Source organism: Stenella coeruleoalba (assembly GCF_951394435.1).
Source record: "Stenella coeruleoalba genome assembly, chromosome: 7".
NCBI lineage: Eukaryota > Metazoa > Chordata > Mammalia > Artiodactyla > Delphinidae > Stenella > Stenella coeruleoalba.
The window spans coordinates 92219113-92239487 of record NC_137153.1 but is presented as its reverse complement, the minus strand read 5'-3'; the positions used below and the strand labels follow the sequence as shown (position 1 = coordinate 92239487).

General features: G+C 42.2%; 1 protein-coding gene across 7 annotated transcripts in view; it reads right to left on the bottom strand.

Annotated features, from left to right (window-relative positions):
• Positions 1–2283: 2283 nt before the first annotated feature.
• Positions 2284–20375, bottom strand: part of PLPPR1 (phospholipid phosphatase related 1) — a 616358-nt gene continuing 598266 nt past the window's right edge. For all 7 annotated transcript variants that reach the window (XM_079927527.1, XM_079927525.1, XM_079927524.1 and 4 more), the window contains 4 exons: positions 15035–15285; positions 11496–11672; positions 7480–7611; positions 2284–2625 (listed from right to left, as the gene is read on the bottom strand). In XM_079927527.1, the coding sequence (XP_079783653.1) occupies positions 2593–2625; positions 7480–7611; positions 11496–11672; positions 15035–15285 (593 nt within the window). In that variant the 3' untranslated portion in view covers positions 2284–2592. The remainder of the gene's footprint in view (positions 2626–7479; positions 7612–11495; positions 11673–15034; positions 15286–20375) is intronic.

Below are 20375 nucleotides of genomic sequence, written 5' to 3'. Positions count from 1 at the left end.
TGTCCACACACTATATCAGCCTTTCTTTTGTTTCTTCCTGCTTCCCTCTCACAGTGAGTCAGACTTCTCAGGCTCCTCTGGGCTTTCTTTAAAAAGAGGAAGAAAAGCTCATTGCAGAGTTCATCCTGAGGTGATAGTGACCACTCCTCCTACTTACACAGAGGGCTTTGTCCTGGGTAAAAGGCCCATGTGGGGGGTCTCTAGCCTTATGAAATGAATCTCAAATGGCAGGCTTCCAAGATCAATGTGAAGCCAGTGAAATGACTTGGGGCTAAATCAGGGGTAACACTAAGGTTGCCTTGTCATAATGGGAGGAATCAGACTGGCTCCGTGATCCCAGGGATGTGAGCCCAGAGATGGTCCTTAGTTCCAAGTGCCCCAGTGTCGTGTCCTGTGGAGCATCCCTCACTGAAGTCATCAATAACATATCAAGGCCAGGAAACTGGAGTCTGTGGCCAGAGATCTCAGAACACTTCTAATTGGTTCTTCCAGATCGAAACCAGAGAAAGGAGGAGAAGGGTAACCCTCACTTGGTCAACTTATGTTCTTGGAAATGCCATATCTGGTAGTCAGATATTTAGATGGTCTCCCATTGTGATAAGAGATGGGCAATGTAAAATCAATAGAGTCTGCCAGTATTTTTCAGAATGTCTTATGAACAATGAAACTGAGCTCTCATTGCCGTTATTAAATAATTATATATTTAGAAGATGAATCACTGTGAAGTTGGGCAACATTATACTTAGGTAGTTTATACGAGATTGGAAGCCTCAGAGCTTACAAGTTATTCCTTCTCATAACTAGAATGCCTCTTTCTCATGATGTGCTTTGGTCAGCTACACCATCTAATTATACTCTAATACCTAAGTAGGTAGATGACATTGAAAAACCTCTGAAAAGATGTGGACTTGGTTTGCAGACATTTTGGTGTAGTGGAAAGAATGGAATTTGGAGTTGGGCGGACCTGGATTCTAATATCAATGCTGACGTGTATAGCACCGCCTTGGGGTCATCACAGCTTCTCTGGGTTCCTTGTTTTGAACAACCAGATTATGGTTGTGACGTAGCATCGGGGATGAGTAGGGCTTTCAACACTTTCCTTTCTTGCCCACTTTCCCAACTTTTAGTCAGACTTCACTCAAAAGATGTGTGTGAGTGTATATACATGTAAGTGCAAATAAGTTTAGGCCTGAATGAGATGGGGGATGAGTTTTAGCTGAGGTAACTTTTCCTAAAAATGATTCTGACTTTTTACTGACACCTTAGGAGTATCTATGGGCAAGCTGAAGACATAGGTGGCTTGCTAGGCATCCAGAATGTGCCTCCGAGTGTCTTAATTTCAAGAATTCTTTTGTCTAAACACACACTCCTTCATGAAAGGACATATCAGTCATGCCTCTATTAGGATTGATCCCATAGGCCTGGAACTGAGGAGGATAAACACTTATTGAGGTCACGTCATTGTGACTCTTCAAATACCTTTGCCCAGTGGATGAAGTTTCAAACAAAGGACACGAGCCAAGATACATTTTGTGATAACTTTTTTCTTTAGAAAAAAAACATGTACAAAAAAAGCTAAGAAGAACCAACGTGGAAGTGTCGAGAAAACATTCTGATAGATACAGACAAGGGAGCTCCCGCTCTCAAGGAAGTTACACATTAGTTATTACCATGCTAGAAAAATGTGATGCAGTTAAAATTCTAGAACAATTAAAAGCCACAAAGTCAAGCTGTTGCTCTGGGGCTCTAGGTTGTAGATGCTCTGATACCCTTTCTGCAAAATAATACTGTGCAAACTGTAAAATATTCATTTTCATATAAAGTCCATACAATATGATCTACAAAACTGAGTTGACAGGGGCGCTGGTACCGGCAGTTTCTTGGGAAAGAAGGCTGCAGTGTCACCTGCCAGCCCAAAGACATAATTGCAAAAAGATCTTGAATTTCTTAACCAGGAGAGGCCATTACCTAAGAATCATACCCAACATTCCTCAAATCCAGGATTTCCTGCCATTGTTTATGTAACTTAGGTGATTTTATTAATATGTTACTTTAACTTAGAATGCAATCACATGTTAAGGAATCAGAAAAAGTTCTTTTTCAAAGCAATACTTCTTTCTACACAATTGATTTTGCGATTTATCATAAACCAACATTGTCTTCCCTGCAACTCAGAAGTTTTTTTTATTTTTAAATTCAAAAATTCTGGAGGAGGCAGCAACTGTGATAATAAAAGATTAAAGTGAATTATTTCATTTCAGTGTCTATAAAACTGAGAAAAGAAGGTTTGTGTACAAATATCACAAAACAACATCAACCATTGAATAAATGTGGTTCTTCAATGCACACCTGAAGAAGAAAATTTTTTTAAAATTCTGGCATAAATATATTAAAGCTGACTAAAAAAAAGAAAAAATCAGGGCAAGCTACATCACTTCCTCATACAAAAAATGTACAAAACATTAGCCTCTAACTAGATGAACATAATACTTGTCTTCACAGTTTGACATCAAGTAACTGTGTGCCTTGAAGTATCGAATTGGAGGGTGATTTAAAAAAAAAAAAAAAGCAGCTTGTGACACGTCAGCCGTTTCAGGTAACTTCGGTCATAGAGGCAGAGTGATTCTGCGAACACAAGCAGACAAAACCTTAGTTGACTCATGCACACATTCTCCCCAGAATATCCTCTTGCTTTTCTGTCTCAAGTTCATTCTGCTCCCGCTCCCTGACATGCTCTTCCCAGGACCCTCGAATTGTTACCTCTTCTATTAAAACTTCCCTGATTTTCAACCCAAATAAGACCATGTCTTATATCATTCTTAACTATATTCTATGAAACATTTGAAGATCTAAAAGTAACTTTAGCTTCATCCCACATCTTTTTTTTAACATTGTGGCTTTAATTTTGAACAGTTCTAATCTTTGAAAAATTTCTATATGATATATTCCGAGTCATGAGTTCCAGAGCAATGAGTTTAATATTTTCGGATGCACAGGGGTTTTTGGTTTAAGGTATCTTTGAATTTCCAGAGAATGTGATCTAGATGCTTTTGAAGTTTCTTGATTTGCTTTATAGCCTTGCATGTGGTCTATTTTAAATGTTTTGTGTGTTTTGAGAAGGATTATGTATGTGCCTTAGATCAACTTTATTAATCATCTGTCTTTTATTATATTTCATTTGCTTATTACTGAGAGAAGTGTTAAAATCTATGATTGCAGCTTCGTCCACTTTTCCTTGTAGTTCCATTAATTTTTGTTTATATGGTTTGTTCATAATAACCCTTATCTCTTTGGTTTTATATAACTTATATATAATCCCACCTTTTTTCAGGCCCAAGTCTTTCTCTTTTGTTTGAACTTAAAACTTCCAGTCCATGGGATTGGTAAATACCTTAAGAAATGGTGGCTTTAGATCTAATTCATTATGGGTTTCCAGATTCCTGTTTGTTTTTAGGACACTAGAGATGTATATTCTTGAGAGTTCAACTATGAATTTTAGAAACTGAATATTCCATATTTTTCAAGGTACTTTTGTCTCCTATATTTGTGAAAATTGAGGTTTTTATATTTCTTGCCATAATGTGAAAAATTTGTTTTTACTTTTATAATATGCTTTCTTTTTTAAACTTTTGGTCAATAATTTGGTCATTTATATGTTTATAAGAGTCCATTTAAAAGTGGGTGGTAAAGATAAAGTAGTTTAACAGCCTAAGATAACTAACTGGGTGACTTCGGGCAGATTTCTTTAACTCTCCGAGTCTTTTCTTTTTTCTATTTATAATTTGAAGTCTATAATATCACTAGTTCTAAATCAAGGGGTGGCGAGTATTAGAATTCCTCTGGGACTATTTTCTTATATGGCTTTGCACCCCAGAATGGCTGAATCAGAATCTTCTGGAATAAGGTCATAGGCATCTGAGTCTTGAGATAGATTGGATCCTTCTTTTTTGTTAAAGAAAAAAATATCATCTCCCCCCTATATGGCCCTGCCCCCATCAGGAGACACGGGAGACTTTATACCACACACAGTGAGTTAACACACTGGCTCATCTCTCATTTCTCTGTTAATATAAACTGTGTTCAACAAAGACACAGTTGCTCAACGCTAAGCTTGATTACGCAGTTGAAAGTGGGTATGAGGCCACAGGACGAGGATAGCTCGGAGCTGGTCTCTCTAGGACACAACAGCTCTGTTGCATCACAAAATAATGCTTTGGAAACTCGACCATTTTTGTTCCGTTTGGATTCTGTAATTTTTTACTTTCTGGTTTCTCTTTACTTTGGGGAAAGATTTTAGAAAATGTACCGTCTCAACTACAGAAGGCAAATACTCAAATTTGAGTTGGTCTTTTGGAGAGGAGGAAAGAACACTGCAGCTCTGGGGCTCCGTGTGGCAAAGGGGAAAGGATGTCTCTGGAAGAAGGGAAGGGAGGGTGAGGGCGTTCCCTCCCCAGCTAGACAGTCTTCTCCTTAAGGCGCTCTAAACAGCTGGATGGACTTCACGTGTGAGAATGTGTGCTTTAAAGACAGGTTCATATCTTCTCTCAGATCCCCCTCCCGGGAAGATGGTTCTATCCCAGAAATTACAAAGGAGCAGCTTCTAGTAGAAGCCATGGCTGCTGCTGTTGCACAGGAAGCCCTCGCCCACAGGGGAAAACACAGGGCATATTTATTTTGGAAGAGGTGTAGCTCAGTGTAAACTCTGCCAGCCCTGTGCAGCTCAGCTCACACACACTGTCCCCTAGAGCGTGTTTCCATATTCAATGCTGAGAGTTGTAGATTTCAAAATGGAATTTTCCTTAAACGTCACGCCGTGTGGTGTACAAGAGCAAGCAGGGTCTTTTTTTTTTTTTTTTTAGGGCCTTTAGAATTAGATGGGCCTGGGTCTTAATCTTGACTGGGTGACCTTCGGCATGTTAGTTAAACTCTTTTTGCCTTACTTCATCTAAAAAGTCGAATGATAATGCAAATTGCAGGATTATTGTAAGGACTGAATGTGAGGGCTTGCAATAAATGCTCATTTTCTCTTCTTGACCCACAAATAAAGGGTATATCCTCCTAACTACCCATGTGGAAAGCAGATGCTTCGTTACTTGAATATTGTACAACTAGTAATGGAAGGCATCACTTAAGAGGCAATACTTTCCATCCGGCTTCCTGTAGCTTTATTTTGACTAGCCTGCAGAAGTCCTGTTCATCATTACTCATAAACTTCTATTTACCATGGAGTTTCAGATATTGACTAGAGCCCAGTTTTAGGTTCTCAGTTTTGACTAGAGGGTCTAGTTCAGGTTTTGGTTCTGGCTTGCATCTGTCCATCTATCACATATTTATTTCACCCCTAGTGAATGCCAGGAAATATAGAGGGTAAGAAAGACCTGGTTCATATACTTAATCTCTCAGTCCTTGTGGGAGGCAGATATGAGGGGATGACTGACATTAATTGTGAGGGGCAGTCACACCTGGGGCCCTGGGGTCTCTTTGACCCAAGCCTGGTATTCACAAAAGGCCTCAAATTGTGCCCAGATGAGGGGATATACATGGAAATAAACATACATGGACAGATTTGAAAAGTTCAACTACTGCCTGTAGTGAATAATAAACTAATGCATATTTTTAAAGAATTTTTAAAATCTATATTGCGAATAGCAGGTTTTGAAATCAGGTTGGCACCTCATTTTTCAATGTAAGTAGAATCCCCCAAAACATGGCCTGGATGTCTCTTGGCCTGGTCAACTACTACTGGTCCTGAGGGAGAAGAGAGAATTCTGGAGAAGGTTTCAGACAGAAGGTGATGCTTGAGCAGTGCTGGGTAAAAGGATGGGGCAGAAACAGGGTGCTCTTTGACCAGGACATTCAGGGTAAAGTCGACAGCATTTACAAGGACAGGTTGATATGTTTGTGGAACTTGGCAAACATCTCAGCTTGCTTTTCGAATTCACCTTTGTCATTAGTTGCTTCATCTCAAAAAATAGAGGGAACCACTCTGACCTCACCAGGTACAAGAACATAATCAGGGAAGAAAAACTAGGGAGAGTCTATTTCACCATTTCATTACAAGGTTTTATTATTTAGTTAATTCGTCATTCAACCTGCATTAACTGGCTATATATAAATAAATCAGTAGTAAAATTTTCACTATGTTATTTCTAATTGGACCAAGTCAAAATTTTCACCTTAATACAGGTGAAGGGAAAACGAACAAAATACCTGGCACTGGGTTTAATGGAGAGCCCTAAATATTTTTCCCAAGGTGGAAATAGCTTTTTTTTTCTGGTTCATTAATAAAATTAGACTTCATTAAATGTGAAAAGAAGTAGGATAGTTTCTCAGATGTCTGATAGTTACTCTTTAAATAGTGAAATATTTTATACTATATTGATAGGAAGTATATGATAATTCCAGTGGGAGGAGATTTGCTTCTCTTGCACTCTGTAAAAATGATTTAGTAAGGAAATGCCAAATACAACAAGATTTCGAGGTAGACTATTACAGAAAATAAACACTTTAGCAGGACTCAGCTACATGAAAAACGTGTCATGATATAAAAACCCTGTTTTATTATTAGTTATCCCCATTCTATCTGCTTAAAGAGCTACTCACCCCAGTTTTCCCACTTGCTGGCTATGTGGCTTGGGGAAGAAATTTACTGTTGCTATTTTCATATTCCTCTCAATCTGTGAAATGGGAATTATCCTACTGATTCAGTAAGTTTTTGTTCAAATAAAAATATATTTGTAAAGCACCTAGCAACTGTCTCAGGCAAAAGTCAGTGCTTTATACCATGTTACAGGGCTCATTTCAGATGGCAAGTCTTCTCCGTGGCTTTCCCTGCCTTAGAATAAATTTCTTCTTCATCTGTGTTCACAAAGTGCTTCGTGTATCTGCTTCAGCATGCCATGTTATGATTACTGATTTATATACACCTTTCCTGATCATCTGTGAGTTCCTTGAGCACAGGACTATGTGGCTAGTTATTCATCTCTGGCATGAAGCAAGGTCCTGGTGTAAATAAGTGATCAGTTAGTACTGTTGCATTGAATTTTTGATCATCATCAAAACAGATCCAAAAGGATACTTAGTTACCTTTCTTAATGTGCTGCCAGTTTACATCTATCACTGGATGTCACAAAGCATTTCTTTCCAAATGTCCTAGTTACTAAATCAAATTGGCCTCCCACAAGGGTTGGTGTAAATTTCACAAGTGTGTTACTACATTGGAGGTCAAGGTATCCTGAAGCAGTTGGGGTTTAAGTTAGACATGACTAAGAACTTCCTGAGGAAGGGCCAAGCCCTGGAAGGAATACAGGATTAATTGAGGGAAGCTGTGAAGTTCTTGAGGGCCTTTATGTCAGATTTTTATTGTTGCTGGGTGGATTCAGTTATGTCCTGTTTTCAGTAGAGAAATGGATTAGTTGACCTCCAAGATAACAGGCCTGGAGCCTCCGGGTTTGGTTTGCTAAAACCACTTTACTGTACCTGTGCACTTAAGGTTTCCAGAGGGCTTTCTATCCTTGGGAAAGCCATTAGGGGTACTCCACGGGGGTCCTCGGGTTTGGGTTTGGAAGGAGATCCTTGTGTTCCTTTAAAGTTATGGACCACACACATTCCCTGCAGGATGAGGGGAAAAAAGATTGGGGTCAGACTGCGGCCGTCAATGCCTGGCCATCTCTGCGGGTGGCAGGCCTTCCCCCTTAGAATGTCGTTGCATAGTGACTTGTGAGCCAGTGGGTAGGGACCATGGAAAGACCTGGGGCATGGTTCAGGCTGGTTGCTGCTGAGCACATTCTAGGTGCTGAGGAAGCATCTGTTTGATCCCCAGATGGCCAGGGATGCTCAGTCTACCCCCACTGAGCTTGTTTCCTCACCTGTAAAAATGGGAATAATACCTACCTCATAGATTTACAACAATTAAAAGACGTGATGAATGTAAAGCACCTCATGATAACAGCTAACATTTACTGAGGGCCACTTATGTGTCTGGTACTGTCCTGAGGGTTTACCTTACTTCATCTAATCCGCTCAGCAATCTTATAAGGGAGGTACTATTATCCTCTCCAACTTAGATAAGGAGGCACAGAGAATTTAGGTAACTTGCCCAAGGTTACACAGATTGAAACTCCATAGCCTCTAAATCACACCACCGCTATAGGATTCTGCCTCTTAACAAGTGCCAGACATACAGCAAAAATGCAACGTTAGCTAGTCTTTAACTCTTACCTAAGATGATTACCCTTAAGTTACTTAGCAAATATTCACATCATTTATTAGTGGCACTTTTATTGCTTCCATTAAAACTCCCTCTCTAAATTGCTACCCACTTGTCTTTATTTCCAACTGAGGCCGCTTCATAACTAAGTCTGTTCTAACCGTCTTTTGTCTCTTTCCATCCTCTCTTCCATTGTGCTGCATCGTTTTTTCTATATCCAGTGCCTCTGAATCTTTCCTGTAGCTCCTCAAACCCCACAGAACGTTCACATGAATATTCTCTACCTGGCTCTCCTCTACCTTACTCTCCAGCTCTGCTTAAACTTCCCCCATTCAGGAAATGGGAGAAGTGGAGGGTGTAGGAGCTCTGGGGTTGGAGAGAGCAGGTCAGATTCCTGGCTTACTGGCTGGGTGGCCATTGGGCAAGTTACTTATCTGCGAGCCTCACTTTCCTCTTTTATAAAAGGAGGATAAGAATACTGTTAGGGCAAGATAAACAAAACAAACACAGAACCGACTGGTAGTTACTAGAGGGGAAGGGGGGTGGGGGGAGGGCAAAATAGGTTAAGGGGGTCAATTATATGGTGGCAGATGAAAAGTAGACTTTTGGGGGCGAGCATCTGTATACAGACGTCAAATTATAATGTACACATGAAACATACATTATAAACCAAAGTTACCTCAATAAAAAGCATTGTAAGGGTTGTCCTGGGAGCACATGATTTGGTGTATATAAAGTGTAGGGCACGTAGTAATTGTTCAACTAACTTCCTTCCCCTTTCCCCCACTTTCATCTTCATAAGAAACACAAAACCATAATGAACACAGGCCACAAATATGCTCCTGTTCAGACTCCCCTTTTTTGGCCTCCTCCAAGTCTCTGCTTTGGAACGCTTCCGTTCTCTTCTACAAGGTCCGCTTCTCCCATTTCCCAGCTTGGCGAGTGTATATGTGAGGTGTGTACATGCAGATACAGTGGCGGACAGTGTGGCCTGCCTCCTACCAGACCCGTTCAACAGCAGGTGTGGGTCTTACATAAAGATCATTTGTGGAAAACAAATTTTGACATTCATCATCAATTGGGAAGGCAATACAAGACTTAACAGTAACCAAGTGGTAGGAAAGAGGGCTGCAAGTTACTGAGAGAACACAAGTTTAATGTTAAAGCAGAATTTGTGTATGGGGCCTCGGCAAACACAAAGTTTTTGGATTTCATCCCATAAAGACCCCATGAAATTGCTTGGAACAGTCAATACCGCTTTTTCTCTTTAGCTGGGGTTGAGCTGGATCCAGGACTGATGGGGATAGCAAAAGTGTTTCTTTGGAGTTCAAGCCTTCACTTATGTACTATTGATCTCTGTTTGTAAAATCCTCTCTTCTCTTGAAGTCACCTGTATTCTCTCCCCCTTTTAAAAATCATCCTCAGGGAAATATCTTCTGAGAGTTCAACATCTCAGGATCATCTCGGCACCACTTTTCCTGCTGCTTCACCCAGAGAATTTGCATTTAAGTCCCTCATCTTTTACTTTAGAAAGAAAGACTGGATCCATTAAAAATAATTTTGAATTCAAATGGAGCTTGCCAGTTAATGTTCTGAGTGAATGCGAGCATTTTCTGTGTGTATCTGAGCAGGTAAAAATATTGGGAAACTCTGAGTTAGAGGTTGGGAGAGGCATATGTGCATTTTGTATGTTGGGGAGGACATACATACAGAATCCCTGTATGGAAGGGGTAGGACAAGGAGAAGTTAGGTCATAGGCCTGTGAAATCTATCTGCGTGTGATGTTAGTCTTAACAGGTGCCTTGGACCAGAAAGGACAGAGGGGAGGAAGGACATCCAGGCTGTCATGGCTTCTGTCTCCTAGGGGAGGCCTGCTGAATGTTATTAGGAGATTGATTTCATGCACAACATCTGCAGGCCTAGTGATTTATTGTAAATCCTTCTGGGTGTATTTTATTTTATTTTATAAATTTATTTTATTTATTTTTGGCTGCATTGGGTCTCCATTGCTGTGCACGGGCTTTCTCTACTTGCAGCGAGTGGGGGGCTACTCTTCATTGCGGTGCGGGGCTTCTCATCGTGGTGGCTTCTCTTGTTGCAGAGCACGGGCTCTAGACACGCGGGCTCAGTAGTTGTGGCATGCGGGCTCAGTAGTTGTGGCATGCAGGCTCAGTAGTTGTGGCTCGTGGGCTCTAGAGCACAGGCTCAGTAGTTGTGGCACACGGGCTTAGTTGCCCCACAGCATGTGGGATCTTCCCGGACCAGGGTTCGAACCCATGTCCCTTACATAGGCAGGCAGATTCTTAAACACTGCACCACCAGGGAGATCCCTTCTGGGTATATTTTAAATCCTTGAAGATAATTTTTAAAACTGAACCTCTATGGTATGACCATGCAATGGAATACTACACAGCAAGAAAAAGGAATTACTGATAACATGCTTACAATATGGATAAATCTCAAAATAATTATGCTGGGTAAAGGATGCCAGGATAAAAAATACATACTGTATGATTCCATTAATATTAAATCTTAGGGTAATCTAATACAGAAGATCAGTGGTTGCTTAGGAATGAAGGGAAAGGAAGGGTGGGAGAGAAGGATGTATCTGTAGGTCAAAACTGGTCAAATTATACACTTTCTATGCCATTTATTGTACGCCTATCATACCTCAAATCTGTAAAAATTTAAAAAAGCAATATAAGTTAACCAGAACCCTTCTCCAGGAAGTATTATGTCGTTGAGAGGCCACTTACGGTGGAAATAAGATGCCTAAGAGGCATGTTCAGATAAGAGTCCCCCTAAAAAGTCTGGGTGTGGTTAGCTGAGGGTTTTCATATCTCTGAGTGGGATATGCAAGTCTGGGCCAGAGTGGAGTTTCTTGAAATGCTGGAGAAGGAGCTGCCTGCTTGCGTCAATATTTCGTTCTCTGTTCTTCCCCAAGCAACACTTAGCTTATGCTCCCAGTACGTTCTGAACAAGTATTTAGAGAATCATGGTTTGAAGGTATGCTAAATTGCTTCTGCCCAGTCCCAAGGCCAGGGTTGAAGCAAGTGGAGCAAGCCGTCCTTCCTGAAGCCATCCTACTCCTGACCCACAGGGGGAATATGCAGTCATATTTCTGAAAGAAAGGGCACAGGATACTTGGCGAGCAACTGCAACTCACAAGGTTGGGGCCAGAGGACCTTGGACTTAGACTGGAGTCTGGGGAGCCTGACTTGCCAGGATCCTGGGCAGCCTTTCAGAGGGCACCAGCGGGGAAAAAAGTAGAGGGAAGCTGACCTACCAGAAACAGGGCTACAGCAGTGCCCAGGATGAAGCCCGCGATCACATCGGAGCAGTGGTTCCGATACTCGGAGACCCGGTTGAGGCCCATCAGGAAGGCTGTGCAGAGGGTCCCGAGGCACAGCACCGGCTTGGCCAGTCGACTGCTTTTCGTCTTGATTGTGCTTGTGATGTACATCTAGGTTAGGACAGAGACCAGGGAGTGACTGGCAGCCTCTGCATACGGTGTATATACACACATGCACGGACATACAACACACACAAACGGGCCTGCACCAAAGCAAGAACGATGAATGAATGTACATGGGTCTCGGTGCTTTGTATTCTGGTGGGCATGGGAACAGAAATTACAGTGACTTGAATGACTGCATAATAATCAGGTTCAGAGCATGCAGTTTTTATGCAACAAACTAAAGAATCACTTGGGGTATTAGGAAACCCAGATAAGAATCTCAGATGCCAAATAAATCTTCTATGAGAATTAATTTTATGGAGAAGACCAGGTAGGTGAGTGGCAATACATTTCACTTTTTGTGTCCCCCATAATCCTAGCGGATTCTTCACACTTTCAATGAATATAAAAGCATTAGTTAATTGACTGAATTAGAACTTCCAAACCAGTGTGTCACATAAATACATTTCAGTTGTGCTGGGAAGTTGATTCTCACAATCCTTGTGATAGCTTGATCAGCCCTATCCATTCATTTACTCCAGCATGTTTTAAAATAAAATTTTCTATGTGGGTCACGACATATAAAAAGTTGGGAAGTCCTGATGTAAGTAAAGGATGATGCAACTTATGACATGTGAGTTGCAGGTTGTTCTTATTCCATTGTGAGGAGCTGGGTAAGACTCCTAAGTATTTCATAGGCTCAGTTACCAAATGTGTCCCTTGTGGCTTAGAGTTAGGAAGATGTGCCTCTTTCAAACAAGTAAATACTTTGTTACACAACCTTTGGTGGTGGTTACAAGAAACCACTAGAGGGCGTAATTGATCTATCATCGCTTCTTAACAAGTGTGCTAAATGAGTTTGCAACCCAGAAAACTAGTATGCCAATGCTTAAATTACAATCTATGGTGTGCTTGTATGGCCTGAGCACATGTAAGTTCACACAGATGCATTTTAAAGTATTATAGTGGAAACTTAATTTCCTAGAATGATCCTTCAGCGCTGGTGTGAATACAGGAAGATGGGATTTTCTTTGTTACATGTAATAGATACCCTATAAAACTGTGGTTAGATCAGAGTTACATAAATTAGAGCATATCATTACACCATTCTGAGGCTGTGTAGGAAATGTCACTTAACATCTATACTAGATATATTTAAATTTAGTTTTTTATGCTTCTATATTGTTTTTTAATTAAAGCCTTTATAAATCTTTCCTATAAGATTACAAACTTTTTTTTTTTTGTGGTACGCGGGCCTCTCACTGCTGTGGCCTCTCCCGTTGTGGAGCACAGGCTCCAGACGCGCAGGCTCAGCGGCCATGGCTCACGGGCCTAGCTGCTCCGCGGCATGTGGGATCTTCCCGGACCGGGGCACGAACCCGTGTCCCCTGCATCGGCAGGCGGACTCTCAACCACTGCGCCACCAGGGAAGCCCAAGATTACAAACTATTAATAACATGGGCCTGTGGTTAGTTAGTATTCTTCACAGCATTAACTAGTACTTAGAAAATCCTTGTTGAGTAATTTCTGAAAGCACACATAATAGGGGCTCGGAAAAATGTTTACACAATTGGAATCTTGTATCAGGGTTTCTGATTATAGTCTGTCTGTGGGGCATGATTTGAATTGGATTATATCTGAATCCTTGAAAACGTGCTATATAAGCATCTATTCTGAGTAAGATAACTTCTTTCTTCCCAAGAGAAAGTTATATCTCACTTGACAAGACAGTATTTTTTGATGAGTAACAGATTTATTTTTATAATGGTGTTGTAAAAATTGATTTCATACAACAATGACTTGAGTTTGATAAAAATACAGAAAAAAGTGCAAGAGTACATTGCTTCATATGACTTAGGTCCTAGATAATCTAAGATACAAAGCGATTATTTTGAAAACTGGAAACTATGCCAAATGCCTGAAAAGACTTTGTTTAAAAAATACCTGGTGTAGATTTTTTTGGGGGGTGGGCAGTAAAGCCAGGAAATCTCACTGAGCTAAACTGGTCTGTTTGTAAATCAGACTTCTGTATTATTTATGTTCATGTTTCCTTAATATGGGGGTAGCTGAAATCACTTTTGATATGTATTCATTAAAGAGTAGATCTAAAAGAAATAATTAGACTTATTTTGGAAAATTGATCCTACAGATGTTATCCTATAAATTGGACAAAAAAGCGCCATTGTTTTAAAGAGAATATTCAGCAATTTCTTTCAAACTCTCCTAAGTGGACCAGACCTGTAGTCAGTCACCTTTACTCCACCCTGAATGTATGTATTTGGGGCGATGGCATGGACACACTTCCATCAGAAGCAGACTCAGTAGGGAGTGCAGTGACTGTCGTTGAATGAGAGGGGACATGCTCCCTGGGGGTGGGGCGAGGGCACACCCAGAGTCTCTGGGAAGACTGCGTAGTTTGAAAAGGGGTCTTTCCTCTGCCTCCTCCTACCTCACCTTTCACTGAGAATCACTAGACTAGTCACACCCTGAATATAAAATAAGTTGAAGGAAAAGGGGTGTTTTCAGCAATAGTCACTCATCCACAGGTAAATACACATGATATCCAGGAGTGGAACCTTTGCACTGATCCCTCTACTTCTGTACGCTTGGTTCTAAGGAAACAGAGGTCAGAAAAAGGTGAAATGAAGTCATTTCCAAAGTGGATGCAATTAAAGAGCAGGAAAAAAAGATGGACACCATCATTTCTTTTATTTTAAGATGTGAGACACACTTTGGGCTTTCTCTGTGATGAGAGCAAAAAGTTTAGAATATTATACCCCAGTGGGGGCAGTCAAAACTTGTGTGACCCAGGGAACAGTGAGAAGTAAACTTGTGGGTGTTCGGGGTCTTTTAGGATCACCCATCTGTCCTGGCAAAGTGATGAAGAGTATTAGGAGGAGCAGAGGAAAGCCATGTCTTTATCCGGGTTTGCTGCACTGCCCGGGCAGGCGTTCACACGAGGCACACACCTGCAAATTTGTAGACAAGTGTGAGAAATGTGTGCTGTTCTAGAAACAACCAAAGCTTTGGCAAAGAGTGCTGTTCTGGGCAGTGAAAGAACCCCATACCCGGTGCCAGGAGCCTGGGCCTCCGCTCTGACTCTGTGTTCTTAGCTATTCTCTGGGCCTCAGTCTCTGCATCTGTAAAATGGGAGGATGTGACTAAGTGATTATCAACAGTCTTGCCAGAATTAACATTCTCTGGCAGGTCTTAACTTGGGATGTTGAGGGTGGGGGCAACAGCATCATATAATAAAGGAGAAACATATTGTAACATGACTTTAAAAGTCACCAGAAGTAATGAAAGAATGGGGGGGAGCATGGCGGAGAGACCCATCACAGCCACAACTCCACGTGGGTCATACTCACCGTGGCGTATAAGGCGGAGTAAATGCTCAGAGCAGCATGTTTGGAGGGAAAGGACCTCCTAGCCTTCTCTATCACTTCCAGGTCCCCAGTACAGATGTTCCCGTTGTTGATGAACTGGTGGTGCGCTCGGCAGTCTGCGCTGGTGTAGTTGGGCTTGCACACTGTCAGGAAGTACGGCGTCAGGTGCCCCGTGACCACTTGTCCGGCGTTTACAAAAATGTCAGTAGCAAAAAGCCCAAAAGCAAATACCCCTATGAGGAGATTTAAAATAATTAGGAAAGGTGACATACCCCTTCGATTGGTTTTGTCCCTGAGAGAAAAACAGCGGTGAGAGTCCACGATAACCTATCAGAAAGGTCCTCCCCAGAGTCAAATTGTCCCCTCACCTTTCTCTTTCCAGGGACTGGTGCCTGCTTCCCAAACCACTGTTTCTTCCAAATTGGTGCAGTCACGCTGCTGTTAGCAGTTCATTATTTTGTATAAGTAAATTAGAAGCAGCGTGTGCTAACGGAAAGAATTTGAATTTTGGAGTCATGCAGAGCTGGGCTCCAGACCCACCTCTGGTGACTCGTTCACAGTGTAAGTTGTTGACCTTCTCTGAATCTTGGTACCCTTATCACAAAGTGGTTGGGGGGAGTGATACCTCAGAAAGGAGTTGGAAAGATGAAATAAAATATGTGCAAAACACCCGCTGCGTGCCTGGCATTAAGTAGTTACTCAACATTAGTTCTCTTTCCTTCTATAGAAAATATCTTCCCCCTGGTCCTGTTGGAAATGCAGATACTCCTTGGAGGAGTTATCATGGCAGGTGAGAGAATGAGGTTGTTAGAGAGTCGTCCCTAAAAGAGAGAAAAAGATCACTCTAGAAACCTTGATTGAATTGGATGTTTCATTTGAGGTTGGAAACAGAAAATGAGGAGGAAGAGTGTTAAAGATGAATGTTGTTGACTGTATCAAATTACCACAAACGGAGTGGCTTAAACCAACACAAATGTATTGTTTTACAGTTCCGGAGGTCAGAAGTCCCAAATAGGTTTCACGGGGCTAAAATCAAAGTGTTGGCAGAGCCGTGTTCTTCCTGGAAGCTCCAGAGTCGAATTCATTCCTTGCTTTTTCCAGCTTCTCGCCTTCATTTCTTGACTTGTGCCCCCGCTCTCCCCCTGCCTCCCCAGCAGTCATATCATACGAGCTCTGCTTCCATTGTCACGTTTCTTTCCGTGACTCACTCTCTTGCTTCTCTCTTATAAGGTTACATTGCCTACCCGAATAATCCAGGATAATCTCAAAATCCTTAATCTAATCACACATATAAATTCCTTTTTGTCATGTAAAGTAACATATCCACAGTTTCTAGGGGTTAGGACATAGACATGTCGGAGCGAGGAAGGAGTTATTTTACCCACCATGCTGACTTGGCCTGCTTGGCCAAGAACCCCGTGGGTAGGCTATATTTCCTGGATTTTATCTGTTCTCTGGTAAATTCCACAGGAATATAGGATTACCCCCAACAAGCTTGAACATGAATAAGCAGAATTCCCTATAGGAAGTTTCACTGTGGACCTTTCAAAGCCTATACATACATCTGTAGATTACCTGTGGACTGTTTTCTGTTAACTATATCAAGAGCAGCTGTGCAGAGCCAAGGTACATACAAGTCATCTGAAGAGAGAAAGAAGACTTTTCAAGTGCGACTCAATTATGGGAGAAGTTGGCAAGTGTGAGAGGCAGCGTTAACCCTTGTAAATGTCAAGGATCTGCTATCTTTTCAATTAAATTTCTATCCAATCTTGACTTCCATATTCAATGTCTTGAATCTGCAAATTGTGCTGACTTCAGCTAAAAGTCAATCCATTAGAGCAGAAGCAAACACAAGTTTGGCTGAAACCTTCATCCGGTTTCCATTTTGACCTGTATTGATTGTTATAATTTTCTTTTTTGTGGCTTTGCCAGCGTGTGCTTTATCCGAATGAGAACTGGCTCTTTTAATACCTTCAGCCGGCTCACACTCATAGCGTCTGACCTCTGAGAGTAGGCATTCGCTGATCATTCGTGGTAATTTTCACCCACAGGTTCTGGAAGTCTGGTTAGAAATTTTTTTTTTTTTTGGCTGTACGCGGGCCTCTCAATGTTGTGGCCTCTCCTATTGTGGAGCACAGGCTCCGGATGCGCAGGCTCAGTGGCCATGGCTCATGGGCCCAGCCGCTCTGCAGCATGTGGGATCCTCCCGGACCGGGGCACGACCCGTGTCCCCTGCGTCGGCAGGCGGACTCTCAAACACTGTGCCACCAGGGAAGCCCCTGGTTAGAAATTTTTTTACATCTTCAAGCAAGATTCTCAAAGACCAGGTCCCTGGCTTTTTCAAGGGGCAGTAAGTCTGTCTAGACATACTTTTCCAGGAAACTAGGGTAATATGTGATTTGAAAAGGGAAAAGTGACAGCATCTTCTTCTGGGATTTTATTTGTCAGAATGCTTCCAATCAGGGTGAATTCTTTCTGAGATAGAGGATTTCTAGGCTCCTTCGATAGGTGTCTGAAGGACCAGGTCCGTGGTCACAGTGAATCTGTGACGGGCAGATTTCCACTTTGCTGCCATGTGGTATTATTGCTGAAAGTTGCTTTCCCCTCTTCTCTTTGCCTCTCCTGGATTTTGTCTGCTTCTCCTGATGGCTTAACAAGCATTTGCTTTCCAAACATTTCATTCTGGTGTATTTGATGTACCTTGAGAAGGGCAGTCCCGGGGATTCCACTTGCCTGGCATGGGCCATGCCAACAAAGTGTAGTGGAAGCTGCAACGGTGATTCACAGACAATGTCAGATCCTACGGGGCTTTTGTAAGAAATTCCAGCTATTCCTCTGTTAATCCTGAGCTCCTTGTGTGGATGTTACAAGCCTCAGAAGCCAAACAGAGCTGCTTTTGTCCTCAGAGTCAGGTAGAACACTGTTTATGGTCTCCTGTACTGCAATATATGATTTGAAGGAGATGCTTTTAAAGTGTCTATATATCCTACCTTGGTGTCTAAAATTCTTTAAGTGAGATAATCTTTTTGAAATTTTAACAGATACATTTTTCATTCCTGTAACCCTCCCTAGCTGGTTCTACTTATCTTATGGCTCTGCTCCCAACGGTGTTCCTTGTTTCAGGGGAGCTGATCGCATTTCGGAATGGACGTATAGCAGACACAAAGTCTAAAAGCAAAGCTCCTTTGGCTTGCCAGAGCTATGTGCTTGAGACACGTACTGCTGTTTTTGTTCGGAATTCTGAAAAGACTTGGACGGGAAAACCAAGAGCCATGGTCTGTAGGATGACCATTGAGTTTCTAAAATAAACCCTAGAATGGGGAAGATGAGGCTGAGGGTGGCTCCCAAGGAGACAGAACCCTGCCTGGTCTGGCTGTGAAGGAGTGAAGGGGCATCCCATGCTCCTTGCCTCATGCTGGCTGTCAAACCCCAGGGGCAGGGCAATAGAAACCTATTAGATTTTTGGAAATCAAGTTGAAGCATGTCCTGTGCCTCCCAGGGATGTAGCTCAGGAGCCCTGGACAACTTTTAGAGAAGTTCCACATCCAGCACAGTATCAGAACTACAGGAGCCTGCACTGGCAATGTTGGAGGGAGGATCAAATTGTTTGAGCCCTAGGGTTCCTCCCAAGACCCATACATTCTGGCATGGAATGGGCTAAGCACCTGTGAATTCCCACATCCCTAAGGGGTGTGGAATGCTGAGAGGACCAGGAGGCTAGAAAAAATGTGGCATTAGGACAGAGACTGGCATCTGTTGATGGTGTTGTCTGCGGTCCCTGTTTTGATGATACAGATCGCTAAGGTAACCTGAGCACGCCTCTTCTTTGTGGCCTCAAAGGATCTGACACCCACCAGGAAAGTCAAAGGATGAAGAAGGAGGAAGATGAAAGTGTTTTTTTTTTTTTTAAAAAAAAAAAGTCCTTTTTCCTCCCTCTGAGGGTTTTACCAGGATCCCTCTGATCTCAGACAGGACGTCTTTGGACAAATTAGGATCTTTGATCACTAGTAAATTAGGACACGTAGGTGAAACTCTGTGATCTGCTTCTTGCCAAGGAATCAGTGCAGAGTTCTATCCTTTTACTCAACCAAGAATGTAGTAGGGGAAAGCAGTGACGTACGCAGGAAATGCGTACGACAAAGATCTTCTCAGCCAAAGGTAACTGGTGTACTGGCAAATGATAATAGGGCTCCTATCGGGATCTCTTTAGGCCTCCCAAACAGAGAACTGGTCAAAATACAGAAGCCAGACTGCTTGTTGCTGAGTCCACACAGGAGGCCTTCATTAGGAAGCCTAGACCCAGGCTGCAGAGTCATAATTAGCAGGGACTGGTGGGGTGAGCAAAGAAAGGAATAAATTCCTTTTAGCCACAAAGAACCTGTGACTTTAGGTGGAGCCTCTGAACTGAAGGCCAATTATTCCATATTAAATTATAAGTGTATAATTTTCCAGTTTAAAATGGCACTTAGCTAACAGCCTCTAATAGAGCACCTCTCAACTGTCCACTAAAACAAACAATGGCAGTGAAAAAAGATGGAAACTCATAGTGCCAACCTGAAGGGATAATCAGTGAGGGATTTCTACCTCACACACACACACACACACACACAGTTTTACCTCATGGAAAACCTGAGCTTCTCCTCTGAAGACAAAGATCATGGGAGAAAACCTAGGGAGATTTCCTTTCTCTCCTGTCTGCCCCCTGAATCAGAGATCCAGGATTTAGACTGCTCAGAAAATAGGGATGCTGTCACTCCACTGGATGAGTTCTGCTCTTTGAATTTGCCTGGGACTGTCTCCTCTCCCCCCTTATTCTTCTAAATGTATTTAGAGACACACTGGGACAACAACTATGCAGGAAGTGGCAGGGGCACCGGCGCTGGTGTCTTGCTCCTGAGAGGAACAGACACGCATGCTGGGCGCCATAGCTTTGCATGCACCGCACTGTCATGGCAGTGGCGGTATGAGGAGATGCCAGTTCACTGGAGCTGAGGCACTCCAGTAGGAAGCCTGCTGATTTGGGACTGGACTTAGCCCTGTGCACACCAACCTGCTCTTAAGCTTAAGCTCTGAAGAGTGGGCCAAGAACTTCTGTTGAGGAAAACTGAGTGTGTATAGATCTTGCCCCACTTAAGACTGAAGAGGGAGAAATAATCACACATCACATGGGGTCTTGGGGAAAAAAAATACTCCTGTTTTATTTTTATTTTTTTACATTGTATGGTCAATTTATATGGAATGTCTAAAGTAGGCAAATCCACAGATAGAAAGTAGAATAGTGGACATCAGGGTCTGGGGAGAAGGGAAAATAGTGAGTGACTGC